The sequence below is a fragment of the Zootoca vivipara genome, chromosome 2 (assembly GCF_963506605.1).
Source record: "Zootoca vivipara chromosome 2, rZooViv1.1, whole genome shotgun sequence".
NCBI lineage: Eukaryota > Metazoa > Chordata > Lepidosauria > Squamata > Lacertidae > Zootoca > Zootoca vivipara.
The window spans coordinates 103,915,319-103,936,995 of record NC_083277.1 but is presented as its reverse complement, the minus strand read 5'-3'; the positions used below and the strand labels follow the sequence as shown (position 1 = coordinate 103,936,995).

General features: G+C 42.4%; 1 protein-coding gene across 1 annotated transcript in view; it reads right to left on the bottom strand.

Annotated features, from left to right (window-relative positions):
• SMURF2 (SMAD specific E3 ubiquitin protein ligase 2) overlaps window positions 1–19,518 on the bottom strand; it is a 72,440-nt gene extending 52,922 nt beyond the window's left edge. Inside the window, exon 1 of the mRNA XM_035103986.2 lies at window positions 19,081–19,518. Coding sequence (XP_034959877.1) covers window positions 19,081–19,132 — 52 coding nt within the window. The 5' untranslated portion in view covers window positions 19,133–19,518. The remainder of the gene's footprint in view (window positions 1–19,080) is intronic.
• Between the last annotated feature and the right edge of the window lie 2,159 nt (window positions 19,519–21,677).

The following is a 21,677-nucleotide window of genomic DNA, read 5'->3' as shown; positions in this document are numbered from 1 at the left end:
AAAATTTGCAATGGGTAGCTGAATGTGGCTATCATCGCCTCCATCAAGAAAAAAAATATGTGAAGAATTATTCTTCTAAATATATTACCAAGACTGTAGGACAGCGGCATTTTGTTTTTACTCTCTTCTTCCCCTGCTTTTTTCTTCTTCCTAAAATTGCAACTAAAGAAAGGAGGCGGACTCTCCCTCATTCTGCAATCCTGTTAGGCTAAGCAGTGTCAGGTATGGTTTCAAATAGGATGGGAGACTACCGGTATGTGTTGAGATTCTTGCATTGCACGGGGTGGGGTCCTTGGGGACGCTTCCTGCTATACAATTTCATAATTCCACTGACAGTGATATTCTCTGGGTGGGGCAGAAATCCATGTGTGTGTATCCCCAGGAGAATAAGTAGGAAGGCCTCTCAGCGGTCATCCACCTATTGAAGCAAGTGAAAAGTTCAGGGCCCGCCTCCCCTGTAAGACCCTCACAAGGGCAAGAGTCCAAAATGACTTAACTGTCCCTCTGTCCACTGAGTTCAATGGGATTAAAGCTCTTGGGTTAAGTGAGTCTAGAATGGCGGCCCAGGATCTTTCCGGTACTGTAATTACAAGATGAAGGAAACTACTGAAATGAGGAGGAAGGTGCAGAAATTGCAAAAGGGGTTCCAAGTGGGGTGGGGGTGGGGTGAAATGAAGCTTGCCTTAATTCTCCCCCTCTTTCCCCAACATGTGTTTGAAGAGGTTAGCAGGAGATATGTGACAAGCTGCCTTAGAGAAATGGTGGGACAGATCAGGGTCTTTCTTCACAAGCGTAACTTCTTTTCAAGTAAAGATGTGCAAGATTGAGATGCACACACTCTTAAAGGTTTGTGCACTTGTCTACGCATGTGTTGCATGCACATACATGACTGAAACTCAGGAAGATTGCACATTCTGAAACAATGAATCTGAGAGTCTGTCATCTGAATAGCTGGCACGTTACATTGTGTGGTTTTCACCACATACATAATTTACAAAGGCCACAAGCATCTGCTGAATGTAAAAATATATACCTCACACAAACTAAACTGATTTCCAATCCTTGCCACTACTATACTAGCCTTTCATCCATGTTTCATTAAGAATTTTGAAGCACAGGGCACACTGAGACACAGGGTAAGGTGGATACAGGCTACAGGCATGATCATATACAGTTGTACCTCCGTTTACTGTACATAACTCTCTGGTTACGTAAACTTTGGGGTGCACACGCAGCAAACCCGGAAGTATTTTACCAGGTTTCGCCGCCTGCGTATGCGCAGAAGCGGTCCTCAGGTTGCGGAAACCTCGGGATCTAACCAGACCTCCGGAATGGATCCCGTCCGTAACCAGAGGTACCACTGTATTTGGTTAGTAATGAGCCAAATGATAAGGTAGAAATTCAACAAAGCACTAAGCTGAATGCTTTGTAAGTACAAGCATTTCTGCTTGCTTGATAGCTCTCCCCTTTCCTTCCCTCGCATGCTGTTTTGGAGGTTCTCCTGACCCTTCCCCCAGCCAATTCGGGGGGCGCACATGGAGAGGAGACAGAGGAAACCCCATTGCAATAGCGGAAGTCCTTATGCAAACTTCCGCCAGCAGGACCAGTTAGTTGAATCCAGCCCAAAATCTGAAATTTAAACTGTTTCTGCTCATTGCTCATCCCATTCGGAGACGGTGAATCATTTCCCATTTGGCATCCTTTCTGCCTACATGGCTGACTTGTGAGGCTTTTCCTGTATCCTTGTTATAGGTTAACTACTTCTGTATACCTGGTTTTAAGTAAAAACTCCTACTACCAATTGACAGACCAGACCTTGTGCTGTTTTATCAGACAACATTAATCATCCCTTTCTGCTAAAGTGACAGAAGCACTTTAGAATAATCCTAGTTCGCCATTTTCCAAATATTGTACTGAAAAATTTGAATAAATCACAGCTTTTCCCCAAGAGAAAAATAATAATAATTTACTGTATTGACTGTATCTGAACTCGGCATGTTTACAACAACATATTTGTATTTTTATCTAATTTAAGACACTGAAGGTGACGCTATACAGAAAAGTGTAAAATTGGGATTTTTTAGGGTTATTCTTGTCAGCTGAATAGTTCATCTTTATTTTTGTGTGTGTGGACAGAAGCTTAGAGAGTAGGAGAGGAGAGGAGAAGGAGCATTAAAAAATTACACTCTGTGCAGACTGAAGGAATTTGGCAGTCCATCTGTTTAAACATAACTAAGCTAAATCTACAAAGTCATACTTTAAAGAGAACCAACATGTAGCAACATTTAGGTTTTACAAGTCATTAGCATCTGTTTCACAAAAGTAAACCTGTTTCTGTGTTACTGACCTAACTCCAATCTGGATACTTTTACAGGGCCCATCATTGTACCCAGGGTGGATTTGATTTAAATCAAACTGATTTAAATCACGATTTAAATCACGATTTAAATCACTAGTCAGTAAGGCTTGATTTAAATCATAGTTGATTTAAATCATAAAGACTAATTCTTGCTGGTATAACTTTAATATGCAAGTAGATGAAGATTTTTAGAATAACTTTTCATATTAGTTTTTTTTATCCCCAGTTTAATAGGTTAATCATTCATATTTGGACAACTTTACTGTTGTACTTAGGAAGGAGAAAAATAATCATTACCTTAATAATAACAATTTAAATAGATTTATTCAACTGAAACAATAACACTTCAGCAAATGTTATTTGCTTAAACAAACATCCATGTTTGTTAACTAATTTGGCTAAACAAAAACAATATATATATATTTTAAGAAACTTAGACTGTCAGCCCAGCCTACACATGAAAAACTTAAATACTGTCCACTCCAAACAATCAGAAAAATATTGTTTCTATTCTATTCACTGAACTTCTTGAAACTTAGCACTGAAGGGGTTGCTTCTGTATTCATAGGTTTGTAGAACAATAGGATTAAGGTCTTTTTCTCAACTCTGTTCATGTTATAACATTTTTGCTGTGAAGAAGAGGCATGTGATCTCTGTTGAGTCAAATTCAGTTTTGAGAACTGCAAAAGTAAACCAAGCACCTGTGATAATATCTTGTAGGCAGAGAAACTGCCCAATAATCTTACAAAAACCTCTGGAAGAGCATGACATTGTGAATGGATTAATGGAATTTATTTACCCCCAAAATTAAACATATACAACCTTATACTACAAAATTAAAAAAACTAATCTTTATTTCATGATGGAATAACCTTTGGATGGTAATATGTTTTCCTCAAAAAGCATTTTATTAAAAAAAATCCAATTTAAATCAAAAAAATCGATTTAAATCAAAAAAATCCGATTTAAATCAAAAAAATTCGATTTTTTTGATTTTTTTAAAAAAAATCATTGATTTTTATCCACCCTGATTGTACCTTAAGGGCCTTGGATAAACCAGCTACCGTACTTAGAAGCAAAGATAGCTATTGCTGTGATTAAACTCAAATACACATATGGAAAGGTGAACTTTATTCATGCCATGCAAGTGCACTAGAAGGATAACTGATTAAATGGCTAGTCTTGAAAGCTGGAAACACAGACAAGTTATATTTTTGCATCTCCAATAATGAATACCCTTAAATGCCTTAACAATGCATTTTGATTAGTACATTTCTTCCTCAGCTGTAGGAAGGGAACATTTGGATTCAGCCCAACTTTAGGAGGGAGAAAACATATTATAAGGCCAAAGCAGTACCAAAATTCATTTTTTGCATCACCACATCAGGCTCAATGTAACAACTTTAAAGGGGTATTGTTCTACAGTGAAATGCCCGTTTTTATTAGCAAAGCTTGTCTAGACATCTTCCTGAAAGCCTCCAAGTCACCCTCTACCTCTGTCCCAACTGCCTAAAAATATTGAAATCTAGAATAAGAAATAATTTAGCCTTATTGCTCTTGGTTGTACCCAGAGGGTCCCTTGCACAAATGGAAGGGTTCACTGTGGAAGGGGACTAAGAGATCAGAGGCTCCCACCAACCGCTTTTCGATCTGCACAATCTCCACACCAATCCACAGAGTCCTCCACACACAGAGTGGATCGATTTAAATAATGGTGGTTCAAATCTTCAAGAAAAGTGCTGATGTAAAACAGATTTTCCACTTCATATATTTCCTCAACGATGGTGCAAATCTGGCTACTAAACCATGTTAAGTTACAATTAAGTTGAGTATCACTTGCATAATTTTATTCTTACAACCGACCTTGCATCTCTTTGCTGTACTGCATTAATTTTGCACATTCTACCTATGAAGGTCCGTATAGTTAAAGCTATGGTTTTCCCAGTAGTGATGTATGGAAGTGAGAGCTGGACCATAAAGAAGGCTGATCGCCGAAGAATTGATGCTTTTGAATTGTGGTGCTGGAGGAGACTCTTGAGAGTCCCATGGACTGCAAGAAGATCAAACCTATCCATTCTTAAGGAAATCAGCCCTGAGTGCTCCCTGGAAGGACAGATCGTGAAGCTGAGGCTCCAATACTTTGGCCACCTCATGAGAAGAGAAGAATCCTTGGAAAAGACCCTGATGTTGGGAAAGATTGAGGGCACTAGGAGAAGGGGACGTCAGAGGACAAGATGGTTGGACAGTGTTCTCGAAGCTACGAACATGAGTTTGACCAAACTGCGGGAGGCAGTGCAAGACAGGAGTGCCTGGCGTGCTATGGTCCATGGGGTCACGAAGAGTCGGACACGACTAAACGACTAAACAAACAAAAACAAACCTATGAAGGAACTGGGTTGTATCCAATGCTACCACTGTATGAGTGGAAAAGGCTTGTTGGGTACTCTATGGAAGTGTGAGGGGGGGCTGCAGGAGAAGGGAACTCCTATTGTGCAAGCAGAAATCTATTCATGAAGCATTGAATGCAACACATAGGGGTTTTTAAAATATTCCGATACAGCAGCCATGACAGTTTGAGAGATTAAATATGAGAATACAGGAATCTGTACGCTGAACAATGCTATTATCTTCTTTCCAGTGCGTCTCTTTTACTCTGCTACCACAAATACAAAGCAGTAAGCAAAAAAGAAATGTCCATGACTGATATGTTGAAACAATACCTGATAGTTACTGGGAAGACTACATTTTTATGAGGTGAAAACAAAATACATAAGTAGAGGGTAAATATTCATAGATGTGAGATGAGAACTGAACAAACTGGTTCTTCGTTTACATAGAAAAGGCTTCTTTAACTCTGTTTGGTAAAATCAATTAGCCTCGTTCACACATAGCAATCAACCACCGTTTAGGGTTCTGTGCACAAACTTCTGTGAGCTTAAACAAACTTCAACTGCAAAAAAGCAGACTTTGAATTATGCTTCCAAAACTGGTTTAACAAATTTGAGGATATTTTACACACCATAATTCCTGGTGTAACAAGCCAGCCCAGGAATTATGGAAAATGAAACTGAATTGTGGTTTATTCTTATTTGTAGCCATGCAGTAATAGAAGAGATGAGGGAGCACTTGAGTCTGAGGCTTCACTGGGGTTCACAGAGGCTGGTGTGTATAATGGTACATCGTGGTTTATTCATTATGTTAAAAATGGATCACTGATTCAGTTTAGAAATTAAATGTAGAGTTAACACATTGATATCCAGATTTAGCATTGCTAGTTATTATGAGAAATCTGAGTGTGGGGCACAAATAGGCATATGTGGACTCGTCCTCCACCCTGTCGTTCAATTTCAAGTCAGAAAATATTGGTCATATTAATTTTATTTTGGAGAAGTCATTGATATTGGTAGATATTGACACTCTTAAATTATATTCCTACTAGTGTATTTCAGCCCGTTCAATAATGGGCGCTAGAACATCCTGGGGTTCGGAGAAGCACTTGCGCAGCGCTTCTCCGAACCCTGGGACCTGTCCTTGTTGTCGGCGGAAAGGGGACAGGAACGTAGGAGGAGAAAGCGCTCTCCCGCAGCCGCCGACAGCAAGGAGACATCCCGGGGTTCGGAGAAGCGCTTGCGCAGCGCTTCACCGAACCCTGGGACCTGTCCTTGTTGTCGGCGGCAGGAGGACAGGAACGTAGGTGGAGAAAGCGCTCTCCCGCAGCCGCCGACAGCAAGGAGACATCCCGGGGTTCGGAGAAGCGCTTGCGCAGCACTTCTCCGAACCCTGGGACCTGTCCTTGTTGTCGGCAGCAAGGGGACAGGAACGGAGGTCCTCCGTCCCTCTCCCCCAGCCACTGAAAGGAGACGCCCGGGGTTCGGAGAAGCGCTTGCGCAGCGCTTCTCCGAACCCTGGGACCTGCCCTTGTTGTCGGCGGCAAGGGGACAGGAACCGAGGAGGAGAAAGTGCTGCTTTCTCCGCCTTCCTTCCTCTCCCCCAGCCGCCGACAGGAAGTACGCGGGACACAAACGTCTACCTCGCCGCCGCTGCATCGCGGCCTCCCGCCGCTCCTCTCATGGGCCAGGGAGGGTTGTGAGGAGGAGGCCTCCGCCGGCCTCCACCCTCACTTCCCTGACGTGCCCTGCAGTGAGGCGGTGTCCGGCCGGGAGCGGCGGTTGGAGGAGGCAGAGGGGGGGAGTGCGCGCGTGCAGTGTCTGCTGTCCAATCCCTGTGTCCCTGGCGCACATGCGCAGTACCCCAGGGACACACGGGACAACTTGGACGCAGGGACACTTGGACTTTATTATATAGGATGGCATGGACACTAACAGATGGACAACAAAAGTGGATCCTGTGAGTTCTTATGGTGGCAAGGCTGAAAGGATTAAAAATCACCATCCATTAATCTGTGGCCTGAAGCTCTCATTGCCCTTTCTACACTTGAACACATGGCTTATAACAGGGGTCCCCAAACTACGGCCCCCGGGCCGGATGCGGCCCAATCGGCCTCCCAATCCGGCCCGCGACGACCCCCGCCGCCCGCTGCCGCCGCCCGCTCTTACGCCGCGCGGCGCGGCGACGATCAGAAAAATGGGCAAAAAATCGCCGAAAATCCATTTTGCGCATGCGTATGGGCCTCTCCCGACCCAGAAGAGGTCATTTCCGATGCACTTCCGGGTCGGGGGAGGCCCATACGCATGCGCACAAGCGATTTTCGGCGATTTTCCCCCCGCCCGTGTGCGTGTGCGCATGCGCACGGGCGCGCACTCCCCCGCCCTCCGGCCCGCTGCGCGCGCACTCCCCTGCCCTCCGGCCCGCCGCGCGGTCGGCGCGGCGGGCACCGGCCCACTGCGCGGTAAGTCTGGGGACCCCTGGCTTATAATCATGTTTAGATACTGTACCTATTTGAACGTATGGGCTTCTTCTATTAATGTATACATTTAAGACAGCATTGATAGATTATTCTTACTGTCTTTCCTGTCATATAAGCAAAACTTTAAGAAATTATAAAGATTTATTACATACACATAATAACATGCAATCTCACATAAACTCCCTTTGAAGTAATTTCTGGGAGAATTTCCCATCAAGAATGTTGAGAACTACCGGTAAGTGTGAGAATTATACACCTTTGGTAATGTAGCTGACATCCTTAGTAAAAACCAATAACCACAACTGAGCACCCCTTTCCCATATGATTATATGTGCATAATAGTGAAGTATTGTGGTAGGCTTATACATTTTGATTCAAATCATTAGAGCACAACTCAATATTTATTTCACAAAAGAGCTGTGAAGTTTAAAATCTATTTGTACAGGAAACAGCTGATTTGATAAAACTTTTAAAAGAAAAGGGTTGTATTCAATACTACATTTCTATTCCATAAAGAATGTTGGTATCTACTACCGGTATCTACACATAGATAATCTAATACATCACTGGAAAGCAGAAAAATATTTTTTCCTTCTTTATGGCACTCTGTAAAGTGTTTTCAGGTTAATAATGTAAGGCAATGCAAGACTGAAGGAAATTAAAAAAAAACCAGCTTGTTATAAAAATAATAATAAAGGCATTTTTCTATGGAGAATTGCAACATAGTCATAGACAACTGAGAAAACATGGAAGCCAACCAATAACTTGATTCTCTTGAAATTAAATTACCATATTTACTAGAATGTAATGCACACCTTTTGGCCAAACTATGACACAAAAATTAGGGCACACGTTAGATTTGATGGTACATTTACATTCACCAGCAAATACTTTTTTAGTTTCAAGGTTTTGAAAATTGAGGTGTGCATTAGATTCGATTGTGCATTAGATCCATGTAAATATGGTAAATTTTTAGGGTTATTCACAGAAACAATTTCAGCAATGCCCCCAAATATTTTAAGCACTGAAACAATTTACCTCCTATTGTATCATAAAATGGCCAGTAATGGCAGATGATCCTCTGGTACCCCCAAAGAATGACTGTGATCATTCAGTGAAATACTTTGAGGATACAGTGGTACCTCTGGTTAAGAACTTAATTCGTTCTGGAGGTCCGTTCTTAACCTGAAACTGTTCTTAACCTGAAGCACCACTTTAGCTAATGGGGCCTCCTGCTGCCACCGCGCCACTGGAGCATGATTTCTGTTCTCATCCTGAGGTACTATTTCTGGGTTAGCGGAGTCTGTAACCTGAAGCATTTGTAACCTGAAGCGTTTGTAACCCAAGGTACCACTGTACAGTCATTCACCTCCAGACAGACTTTGACACCGACACATTGTATCAAATCTGGACTTCTATTTTTGTAACTCTAATGTAAACTTTATGAATTATGTTTCATATGCTGCAAGCTAAATTGTGTTTTGTTCATATATGTTTTAGAAAGTAATAAAATATAATTTGAAAAAGTTAAAAACAACTATTTAAAGCATTAAAAAAACCTATAATCGGTGACAAACTAAAAATAGATTCAAACACACATTAGCATTCTACATCCCTGAGTAGGTTTGTTTAAACTGATGTCAATAGACAGGTAGTTCCAAAGTCTAGGTGTTGTCACACTAAAACACTGATTTATTGCAAATGTGGAATGAATATTATGTGGCACCTTGTAACAGTGCCAATTCTCAAAGGTAAACTAGTCCCAAGCTGTTAAGGGTTTTATATACTAATAGTCACACCTTGAACTTGGTCCAGTAGCAAATCAGGAACCAGTATAAGTCTCTGAGCACAGATGTTCTATTCTAAAAAGTTCACACTACTGTCAGCAAACGTGCTCCAGGATTCTGCCCTAACAGCAGCTTTCAGATCAAGCACAAGGGAAGTCCTACATAGAGTACACTGCAGAGAACCAGTCTTGAAGAATCAAATGCATGAACTACCGTGGCCAAGCTTTCCCAGTTCAGGAAGCGTTGTAGTTGTCATACCAACTGCAGTTGATTAAAGGCACTTTAGGCACTGATAAAAGGCGCTTCTAGCTTTTATTCCAAGACCAAAATAAAACAGGAGGAGGAAAATCATACATACAGTATTACATAATATTGTTCAAAATAAAAGAAGTGGCTGCTCATAGCAACTGATACTAGTGGACAGGAAATTAGAGAGCTAAGGTAAAGGAAACTACTATTAACTTTGTAGTTACCGCATATTAACAGACACAAAAGTAAGCCTGAAGTCACTTCTGCTACTTTCTAGACCAGGGGTCCCAAGACTTACTGGCGTTTGGGCCGGTTCCCACCGCGCCAATCGCGCGGCGGGCCGGCGGGCGAGGGAGTGCGCGCCCGTGCGCATGCGCACGGGCGCTTACTGGCACGGCGGCGCGCTTCCAGGGTGGAAAAAGCGCTGAAAATCCGTTGTGCGCATGCGTATGGGCCTCCCCCGACCCGGAAGTGCACCAGAAATGACCTCTTCCGGGTCGGGAGAGGCCCATACGCATGCGCACAAAGGATTTTCGGCGCTTTTTTCCCGACCCGGAAGAGCGCTGCCGCGCTGCGCGCCGTAAGAGCGGGCGGCGGGGGTCGTCGCGGGCCGGATTGGCAGGCCAATTGGGCCGCATCCGGCCCCCGGGCCGTAGTCTGGGGACCCCTGTTCTAGACAGTATAAGTTGTTTAGTAACCATATTCATTCCGTTTGAAAGACTGCGGCAGTCTTCTTACTATATTCACTGTGGCAACTTGTGCTTTTTACAACAAGCACAGATGTTTTAACAACTATACAAAATGGAATGCAACTACAGCAGTCAGCTCAGATCAGCAGTGTATTCAGAAACCTGCTTTTTCCTCCTTAAGAACTAGGAGACATTCCCCAGCATTTTGGACCCACTTAGCACAATCAAGGATAATTCCTGAACCATACTTTATGTGTTATCCATGAATTATTGCTCTCTTATACACATACAGCAAATAAAGAAATATACTCAATCTGTTCGGTGAGCTTAATCAAGCATTAGCACTGTGATCTACTGGTTAACTTCAACTCACATTGTATAAAGGGGGAGAGGATGGTATGCCATTCTGAACAACTGGGTACATATCTATTTAACTAAAACACTTACCCCTGTTTCTCATATTTTAAGACATACCCATAAAATAAGCCATAGCAGGATTTTTAAGCGTTCAATGAATATAAGCCATACCCCGAAAATAAGACATAGGGATAGGCGCAGCAGCAATGCCGGCCGCGGCAGGAGGAGGAGGAAAAAAATAAGACATCCCTTGAAAATAAGCCATAATGTGTTTTTTTGAGGAAAAAATAAATATAAGACGTGTCTTATAATATGAGAAACACGGTAATATCAAAACTCATAATCATTCTAAAATCACAGAAAATGTGGATGGGAGGAGAGGTTTAATTCATTATCAATATTTATTCATGAGTTACTTATCCCTCTCTTTCGCACAAATGTCACATATCACTTTAACTCCAGAAATGATTTAAGACTGCATAACTGTAGATGACCATTACACTTTGAATTCCCCACACTCCTGTGGAGCAAGACAGCACACAAATGTAATGGTGTCAGGACACAAGGAAACTATGGGAGATATGGGGCATCTGACACAAGGCTGTAATTCTCAGTGGCAGTCTGCCACGTTTCTTATACAGTTAAATTGTGTCCACCCTGGCACAATTGCACATATTTTCAGCCAGTCATGTTCTTCCATCCAAAGTCTTTTTTACTCTTCCACTTCTCCAGAAAGAAAACACCTGCTAAAAGCATCTCACATCTTAGAAATACTCCTACACTGTTTCGCACACACACGTTTTTTGCTGTAGGAAACAAGATTTTAGTTGCCATGTTTTCTACCATGTCCTATTTCTGCAAACAAACACATGAATGTGCATAACAAATGTTAAAACCTCAGCCACCAACAGCTAGTTATTTTTTAAAAAAAATTCATACAACATTTCTAAGAGATATGCAAAGATTAGCAAATCTCACAGGCATAGGACAGCTAGTGAGGTCTTACCCCTCTCATGGGCCTTTGTTTCCCTTGCTTGGAATATGAATAAGACCCTCAGTAATAAGAGTTTCGGCAACAATCTCAGATGTACTGGGGCCCTGGGCTCATATATGGCACTAGAGGACAAAACTAGCACTGCAATTTGTGTCCACAAGTTCGCAGAAAGATACCACACACAGTGCTGCTTTAGGGATTTACTCATACCATAAGATTGGTCACCATGCCCTGCATCAGTTTAATCCAAGAAAAACATTTTAATGTAAGGAATCTAAGCTTGGTTCAGATGTAATGTCAGGAATCCTGATCTATAATCCTGATTTGATGAACAAACACAAACCATGATATGCTAGTTTTTTAATTTATAAATTTATTTATAAATTGGTATTATACTGGTGGCCAGGAACTAGCAAGTCGCAATGTTACAGTACAGTACTCACTCCATTGTTTTAACAAATAAGTGGTCTCACTATTGTTTTTATTGTAAACTGACCTGGGATCATTTTTGATGAAGAGTTGTATTAATAAATACAGAAGGCATGTGAGCTGCATGACCAAGGTTTTAGGTTACGCAAATGCGTAACTTAAATAAGTTATATAAAGGCTCCATTTAGTTGCAGTTGTTTTATGATTTTCAAAATCAGAAAGTTGACTTAAATTGCTGATTTAAGCATCTCTCTTTTTTCCAGGGTAATTTAAATCATGATTTCAATCACCAGTTTAAACCAATCCACCCTGAGATATCCTTAATTCATGACAGAAAAAAATCTAGAAAGGAGAGGGTGGCAGAGATTCCAAAGGAAGGAAGGTTTTTTTTCCAGTTGCAGGTTCAGTGAGAAAGGAGCAGAAATGGGACGCAAACACTGGCTTAGCATTTTATTTTATTATATTTTACAAAATTTATATACCACTTGATTGCAAGAAAGCGCCTAAGCAGTGAACAAAATAAAAATAAAAATAAGATGATAAGAAAAGGAAAAGATCAATAACAATGAGACTATGAGCAGCTGCAGATGATAACCTCCCATCTCAGGGTTTGCATGCTCCATCTGCCAGCAACTCCAGTTTATTTACTTGGGATACTTGCATCCCACTTTATAGTCCCAAGATATTCTCAAAGCTTCTCATAAAATGTTTTCAGAGTTTTTTTTTGAGAATCTGGTATAGGAACAGAAGTTCCTGAGGAAGCATTTCCTGCCTTTCACCTTAATTCTTCCCTGGTACCATACCAGCTAGCTGCTCTCCCCTTGAACATGAAAATTCTTCCCTCCCTTGCCAACCTCAACTATGCTTAGTCATAGGGCTAAAAATTAACATGAGCCATGGCTAACACTGCCCCCTACATAAATGAATTTTGTTGTAAACTATATAAAATGTTATTTGAGTCAAACCTGCACCCAAATCCCTATGAAGTTACGGTAAATTGGAGAGAGATCTACAGATAAGTACTTCTCTAGGCAGCTGGAAAGGTATATAAAATTCCCACAAATGACTTTAAGCATGAACCTTAAGTAGGGTTGCCATATGTCAGGGATTTCCCAGACATATCCAGAATTTTGCAGTCGTCAGTAGTGTCCGGGCAGAAATCGTTAAAATGTCTGGGAAAATCCGGGTGTATGGCAGCCCATATCGGCAGTGCCCTTTTTTGTCACTTTCCATAAAAATACCTTAAAAACTGCTCAACAACTTTGCCAAAAGAAGCTCAACAACTTTTCTGTGTATTTTCACTGTTTGAAATATGGCAAGCCTACCTTAAGGAAAGTTCCCATAAAAGCTTTTATAGATGGTATCTAACATCACTGAAACCAAGTAGAAAATACCCAGGAACAAAGGACACTTGTTGGCACTGCCAAGCTGACAGAGCGGATCTCATCAATATATATTACAAGGCTGGCTAAAATATGATCCTCTAGGTGTTTTTGGTCTACAGCTTTCATCATCCCTGACCATTGGCCACAATGGCTGGGACAGATGGAATCCAACAGCATCTGGACAGCCACAGATTCCTCATTCCTGTTCTAACAGAAGAAAGGGATATAAAGTATAGAAAATAAACAGCAACATTTAGTTGGCAAACAGTTGGAGAGTATGGAAGTTGTAGTCTAACAACATTTGAATGCCATAGGTTAGCCACTTTCAATATATATTTGGTTTGTCCTAAAATAAATGCATCTTGGAAATCAGTTGTGGATCATATAGAATACATTACAGGCTATTAACTCCCAGTAGATCCCTTGCACATTCTCTTTGGTCACATAAATGAAACATATTCCTGGTGATTATAATATCTATCAGTTATAATTGGGAAAATGAGGGTACCTTTCAATTGCTATTGAAAATTTGGTGTTTCTAAGTACAATAAAGCTTACTAATTTTGTTAAATTATTTTGTATAATAATATTACAAGATGAGCCTACCCTATTAAATTTGTATGCAGATGACCTGGCCATATTGGTTACAGACCCTTTTTTAAAAAAAGAAAGAAAGAAAGAAAGATATGAAATTACAAATGGTAGAGACAAGGTTATAGGAGGGGGAAAACACTAGTTGTTTATAAATAGTGTAATGAAGAAAAAGCTAAAAGAAGATTTAGAGAAGACATTTTACTCTACACTTTTGCAATCCTGACTGTCCTATTTTTGAAACTGCTCTTTCTCCAGCCAACAGAATCACAGGAATTGCTGTCAAGTCTGCATTCACATTATAGTCCATACATGTTTCTGGATGGAAAAAGTCAGGATTTCTCACGTGAAGTACGGAAGTACTGGCATGTGTGATATAGTCTTACGGTATTAGGATATATTCCTCAATGGCATCTGCTTCCCCAATGAAAAAAATCCCTTTCAGTTGCCTTTAAAAGAGAACTAATATGATTATACTAAAGTTTCACCAGCAGCAGCAGTCTCATTAACTAACTAAGTGGTTATCCAATAGTTCTGATGTTGTCCATAATGATGCACCACATCTATTTAAATAGCACAAATACTTCACCACTAAGGTTAGGTGTCAGCATCCTTGTGGACCCATGAATTCATACTGGAAATGAAAGGAAAATATCAGCAGTATTTACAGTTATCTCTGTAAACCTAAAGCATCAAAACATCTAACCAACACATTTCATCCAGATTGATTCTTTATCAATACAATTACCACCCCAAACATTTAATTACTGTACTGGTATGTCAATTTAGAGCATTTTCATGATACATGCAGCACATCTAAATCCCACCAAGTTAAATAGGATTTCAGCCTTACTTTTTATCTGCAATGAAACACATCTGAATGCTGCAGCTTCAGTATAGGCAGCAAAGCAAAACTCTGTTTTAAAACTAAAATACATTATACACAATGTAGTTTTCATAGTATTTTGGATATCCAACTTAATTCAGTAGTCAATTTTTGAGGGGGGGAAAATAACCTTCTCAAACAGCTAGCCCATTTTCAACATCCAGTTACACAAGGCAGATGGTGACCCACCCCCATAAATCAACAGTAGTAAAAGTGCAAGTTCAGATCTGCTTGAAATACAGTGCACAACCAGAAACCTATTCTCATTCTAATAATATTCTTAGTGTTGTTTTCATATATTGGCGCATTGTCAGTAGCCAAACACATGGCAACTTGTTTTAGACTGCACACTGATGTTTTGACAAGTAAATAAGACACACAGTGAACAAAGATACAGAAGAACTATGAATAAGCAGGACATCCAGTAAAATTCAAAGTTATGTCTCTACAGTGGTTATAAAACAGAGATCTAAATAAACTGTTAAACACTTAGTGCAAAGGTATGCCAAACATTTCTCAGAACATTCTTAAAGCCTCAAAAGAATCAACCTTTTCTTCTAAATCAGGCCTAGGCTAAATATTTTATTTGGCTCCTCAAGATGGACATAGAAGTTGGGCATTAGCTCCAAATCAGTTCCTGGCCTCACATCAAACACTATCCTGTCATTTATCCAGTCAGTCAAAACAATGTTTCCATCTAAAACATTTAATGTTTACGTCTTGAAAACTGCTAATTGAATCCAGTTTTTCCAATCCAGTTTTCACAGTCTATACTATCAAATACCAAGATAATAAATGTGAAATAAATAAATACTACATATTGCTTACAGAATTAAACCGGGACAAGAGAAAATGTTGAAGCCAAGACAGAAGACTGCTAGCCTCATAAAATTTAAAAACACTGAAACTAGATATGTCAACATTCTTATAGTTAACTACTTCTAATCACACTCAAGGAAGAACTTTAGCTCAATACAGTATAGTTTTAGCATTTAGAAGTTCCTGAAGTATGTTTCATACCAAAATGGATTATCAAAACCACAAAGTACATGAGATTTAGCTATTCTAAAGCAAACCCTAGGAAAACTACTTTCAGCCACTCCTATACCATATATGTTTACTTAGATGTCCCACTGAGTTCAATATTAGTTGCCTTCAAATACTTAACAATATTTTTTCTATAGCAACTTTCCTTATGCATTTAAAGCTTCCCTACCAAAAAGAATGTGTTACATGACATGCACATTTAAAGTTAGCCAAAATACAGAATATTTAATCTTAATAGTATCAAGTGTTTTTGTCTGCTTATTTTTGTTTATATTTATTTATTTATTGAATTTATATACTGCACAATACCCGGAGGTCTCAGAGCAGTTCACAGAACAAAATCAAAATATAAAACCACAAAATATATAATCAAAATAATAACAACAACCCAATAACACAAAAAACCCACATTTTAAAAGGTCATAGGATGTCTGCTTGCTGTCTATAATTTTACAATTACCTATATTTTTTCTAATACTTAAGTATTGTAATGTACTTCCCCTGAGGCAAGCTTCTATAGTTCCAAAATTACAAATTGAGAGCATTGAGAGCATTAGAAAATGTGCAAGGAGAAGGGACAGTCGTAATGACTACCTTGTTGGTTTAAAAAGATTGTAAAGCACGTCTTTGGTAAATCCAGTCTTTGTTGAACTTCACTGTTCCTTCTCCAGAGCAGCAGCAATACCGGCTGCAAAACAGTCCTTCAGCCAATTTTTAGACCAAGGATGTTGCGCTCCAAAAAGTGCATTTGCCCAAACTTCTTTCTGCAGCTTTACTTGATTTCTTTTACTCTGCATATGATGCTGGACATCATATGGTCCATAAAGAAGGTTGATTGCCGAAGAATGGATGCTTTTGAATTATGGTGCTGGAGGAGACTCTTGAGAGTCCCGTGGATTGCAAGAAGATCAAACCTATCCATTCTGAAGGAAATCAGCCCTGAGTGCTCACTGGAAGGACAGAACCTGAAGCTGAGGCTCCAATACTTTGGCCACATCATGAGAAGAGAAGACTCCCTGGAAAAGACCCTGATGTTGGGAAAGATTGAGGGCACAAGGAGAAGGGGATGACAGAGGACAAGATGGTTGGACAGTGTTCTCAAAGCAACTAACATGAGTTTGATCAAACTGTGGGAGGCAGTGGAAGACAGGAGTGCCTGGCGTGCTCTAGTCCATGGGGTAACGAAGAGTCGGACACGACTAAACAACAACAACAAATGATGCTGGAATACATTGGGCTTTGCTGGCTGGGGTTGATGGGAGTGGAAGTCCAACAACATGTGCAGGGCCACAAGCCCCCCCCCCCCATTTAGAACCTATAAATATACATATATCAACTTTGGAAATTTCCCAATTACAACCTCTGCCAGGCTGGGGACAGGCCTGCTTTTATTAATGATTTACAACCATCAGCGGGTGGCACTGTGGGTTAAACCACAGAGCCTAGGGCTTGCCAATCAGAAGGTCAGTGGTTCGAATCCCCGCAACGGGGTGAGCTCCCATTGCTCAGTCCCAGCTCCTGCCAACCTAGCAGTTCGAAAGCACCTCAAAGTGCAAGTAGATAAATAGGCGGGAAGGTAAATGGCGTTTCCGTGTGCTGCTCTGGTTTGCCAGAAGCGGCTTTGTCATGCTGGCCACATGACCTGGAAGATGTACGCCGGATCCCTCGGCCAATAACGTGAGATGAGCGCCCCAACCCCAGAGTCGGTCCCTTACAACCATCATAGTAGTGCTATCTGAAAACAATCTTGCCCTGAGGGGAGATGCAATCTAACTTTCATATAAAATTAATCCAGGGCATACATATGTGTGTTTTTTTAGTTTTAATTTATGCTTACTGTTTTAATATTTTATCTAAGCTATTTCACAAGGTTTACCTGAAAAGCTGTATACAGTATAAAGAAAAGGCTTTGCCCAAGGTTCCCATTTAAAAAGAAAAGAAGAGATTTTTTTACTCTAACAAACAAGCATGGATCCTAAACCCTAACATGTGAGGTGAAAATAGAAACTGAAGTAGGAGTCCTCAAAGACAACTGCCTCAAAACATTTCCCACTCAAGGCATCTGAAGATTTTCAAAGATGTGCTATTAAGGTTAAGGCAGAGAATATGAGGAGAAATTATTTTGAGGAGATATGGAAGGTATTCGTAGAATTTGTGCAGTTAAAATGGAAAGGGGTCAAACCATCGCAAGAGGTGTTGAAATTTTGGGAGGCTGGATAGCTAAGATGGAATGGTTTCGGGGATGGGGTGGCACATTTTTTATTACTTTGCAAAAATTAATAATAGTAACAGTAACAGTAATAAACTTGAAAAAATATGATTTTCAAAGCTTAAAAGCAAGTTTTTGCTCTGCGCTATGGTAGCATAAGCATCAAAACAGAACCACAGCTATTGCACATTCCAGTCAAACCAGCTTGTTCCAAAAACCCTTTCCTTCCATCTCCAGATGACCCAAACACATTAGAAAGAAATAAAATACCCAAAAGGTTCATGCTCTTGCCCTCTCCATCTCATCAAGGCACAACCTTACACACAACCTTCCTTTGCGGAAGTGGATTTCCAGCAGGGCGAAAACAAGGGCGCAAAGCGGCAGAGACTCATTCAAGTTTAAGCTGCCAGAGGAAAAGGAACAAACTCTGTCTAACCCTCCCCCCCGCTTCACAACTTACACTTAAACCCACGTCCCAAAGCGGCCTCACATCCTAACGAACCGGTTGAGCAATCCAGATCCTGGAGAGATAGAGAAAGAAAAACCTCTCACGATGCTCGAGCCCTGGAGTTTCAGACGGGCTTTTCGGAGGAGCCCGACGCTTTGCAGGATGCGTCCCTTCAGGCCGTCCTGCGGTGTGTGCAGCAACCGTTGCACCTGGAAGCTCACACCCCTCGGCAAACTCTTCAACCCCCCACCCACCCACGATAGCTGAGATCGCGGGGTGGGAGCGTGGGGTGAAGAGCTTACTTTTCTCTCGAGGCCTGGAAGCTTCCTAGAGAGCTCACATCCACAGGGCAGCGGGGAAAACAGCTCGCTCCTCGAGGCTCCCGGCCAGTGGGTTGAAACACAAACACACACAAACACCTCACGTTTCCCTTATTATTATTTTTGAAAATAAACTGCGAAATTATCTCTCCTTTCCTCAACAAACCAGGGGCCCTTTTCTCTCCCCACCCCCACCGCCCTATTCAGCGTCCCGCAACTTCCGAACGGCTTCTCCACATACCCGAATTATAGCCCCCTCGCAACACCCTTCTTTCCCCACACAACGCCTTTCTTCTCGGGTGGCTCTTCCATTGTCAAAGCCGACCCGCTTTCCGTCCCCTCACCCCACCCCACAAGGCAAACAAGGCCCCTCGGGCCTCTCTCTCCTCCTCGTAACGTGTGTATCGGGAGCGAAGCGTGCGCGCCGCCTGCCCGCCCCGCCGCGCGCAACGGCTCCTCTCACCTGTCAGTCGCAGCTTGACGGGCCCGTTCCTCCTCGCCCCTTGGTTGGACATGACCCCCGGGAATCCCTCCCGAGAGCCCGGCAGTAACCCTCCTTCCCTGCCGCCGGGGACGGGGCGGCGCGGGAGGGAAAGGGAAAAAGAGAGAGCCTCTAATGGAGTCGGGCTGGACGCGCCTCACGACGCCGAAAGGAGAAAAGCCCGGATGTGCCCACTGTCGCCATGAGCGTCAGGAGGCGGAGGCGCAGCCGCCTTGCCCTTCCCTTCCCGCCCGAGGCTGAGGCGGCGAGTACAACAAAGCGGCAGACGGGGGAGAAGCCTGAGGGGGGAGCGGGCGGGCGGCGGAGTCGCTCGCGCCAAGGCCGGCCGGCCGCTTCGCTCTCCTCCCCGCCCCCTCTCCGCCTCAGGCCCAGTTCCTCACAGGCCTCGCCTCCTCGTGGAGGAGCAGCTGTAACGACAGGGCCCCCCCCCCTTTCAAGGCGGCGGCGGCGAGGCGTCGCGGGCGGCCCTTCGGTGAAAGGCCCCCTCGTTCTGGAGCCTCCGGAGGCCGCGCGGAAGAACATCGACGGGGGCCCGACCCCCAGCGCGCTTTGCGAGAACTCCAGGCACGGCCAGCTCCGTGGTGCCGGTGGTCCAACAAAAGAAGCTTAAAGACTCTTCTCAAAAAATGTAATATAAACGCCCACAATGGGGAAACAATCTGCCAGCGCTCCACTTGGAGAGCAGAAGCTTACTAGAAAAGCTGGGCCTGTCGTTTGACATCCCCAAAAAAGCCAAAACGCTGCACCAACAAGCCCTCTGCAGTGCCACAAACCCGACTCAACTGTGGTGTAATGTTGGAAAGTGTTGATTGCTTCTTCTACCTTTCCACAAGGGCCGGCAAGCACAGTTTTGTCCTGAGGGAAGCGCAGAGTGTTCGCAGGGAAACCAAAATGCTTGTTTACAAAGCTATGGTGCTACCAAGCTTACTGTATGCTTGGACAACTTATAAATGCCAGTTCCTCAAAAGATTCCATCAACGGTGTCTCAAAAAAAAGATTACTTATCACTTGGGAAGACAGGGGAACTAATGTCAGGGTACCGGAAGAAGCAAAGATCACCAGGGTCGAAGCAACGATTCTTTAACATCAACTTCGTTGGACTGGTCGTGTCGTTCAGATGCCTGATTATTGTCTTCTAGAGCAACTACTATATATTCCTACGTATAAGACTACTTTTTAACCCAGGAAAATCTTCTCTAAATTCGGGGGTCGTCTTATACACCGGGTCGTTTTATACGCTGGAATATACGGTACTCTATTCCGAACTTAAAAATGGAAAGCGTAATGCTGGTGGTCAACAAAAGAGGTTTACAGACGCTCTCAAGGCAAATCTTTAAAAATGTATAAACATCAACTATTGAGAAACACTGGCATGCAAGTGTTCCAATTGGAGAACATCCAGAATTGGCCTCCACTTACGGACACACTGTTAAGACTGTGTTCATGGAAAGCAATCTTGCTTGGCTACAAGTGATCACCAAAGGAAGAAGAAGCAGTTTCAGGCACCACAGCTCCAAAGCTTTTGCTTTCTTGGTTTATCACCACCACAAGTTCTTCACACCGGGCTTCAGCAAAGAGTTTTTACCTCTGTCTTCAGTATGTTGTATTTTATTTTATTGCTATGGCTAATGGCTGATGCAAATAAAGATTCCCCTGAATTCCAAAGCTTTTGATGCACTTTTAACAAATCAGTCAGGTGTCCACAGAATTGCAGGATTTCTGGCACCTAGGAAAAACACCCCCAAAGCAGAAAAACACCCCCAAAGCATAATATGTCCCCCTCCATGTTTGACGGTGGGGATGGTGTTCTTGGGGTCGTAGGCACCATTCCTCTTCCAAACATGGTGAGTTGAGTTGATGGCAAAGAGCTCGATTTTGGTCTCGTCTGACCACAACACTTTCACCCAGTTCTCCTCTGGGTCATTCAGATGTGCATTGACAAACTGCAGATGGGCCTGTACATGTGCTGTATTGAGCAAGGTGACCTTGTGGGCTCTGTAAGATCTCAGTCCTTCACGGCGTAGTGTGTTACCAACTGTTTTCATGGTGACTATGGTCCCAGCTGCCCTGAGATCATTGACAAGTTCCCCTCATGTAGTTCTGGGCTGCTTCATCACTGTTCTCCTGATCATTGCAACTCATCTTGTGATGAGATCTTGCATGGAGTCCCAGACCAAGGGAGGTTGACAGTTAGTTTATGTTTCTTCCGTTTGTGAATTATTGCACCAACTGTTGTCACCTTCTCACCAAGCTGCTTGGCAATAGTCTTGTAGCCCAGTCCGGCCTTGTGCAGGTCTACAATCTTGTCCCTGACATCCTTGGATAGCTCTTTAGTCTTGGTCATGGTGGCTGCTTTGGAATCTGCTGGGTTGATGGCTTCTGTTGACATGGTTTTTTGCGCAGGTACTGTAACGAGCTGGGATTACAGGTAAGACCTCTCCCTTACAGCAGGTGCTTCTAACCTCAGCTCGTTACATACAGTGAAGATACCAGATAGCCTGACACCTGGCTGGTTGATAGGGGATCAAATACTTATTGGGATCTGTTGCCCGAGGCCT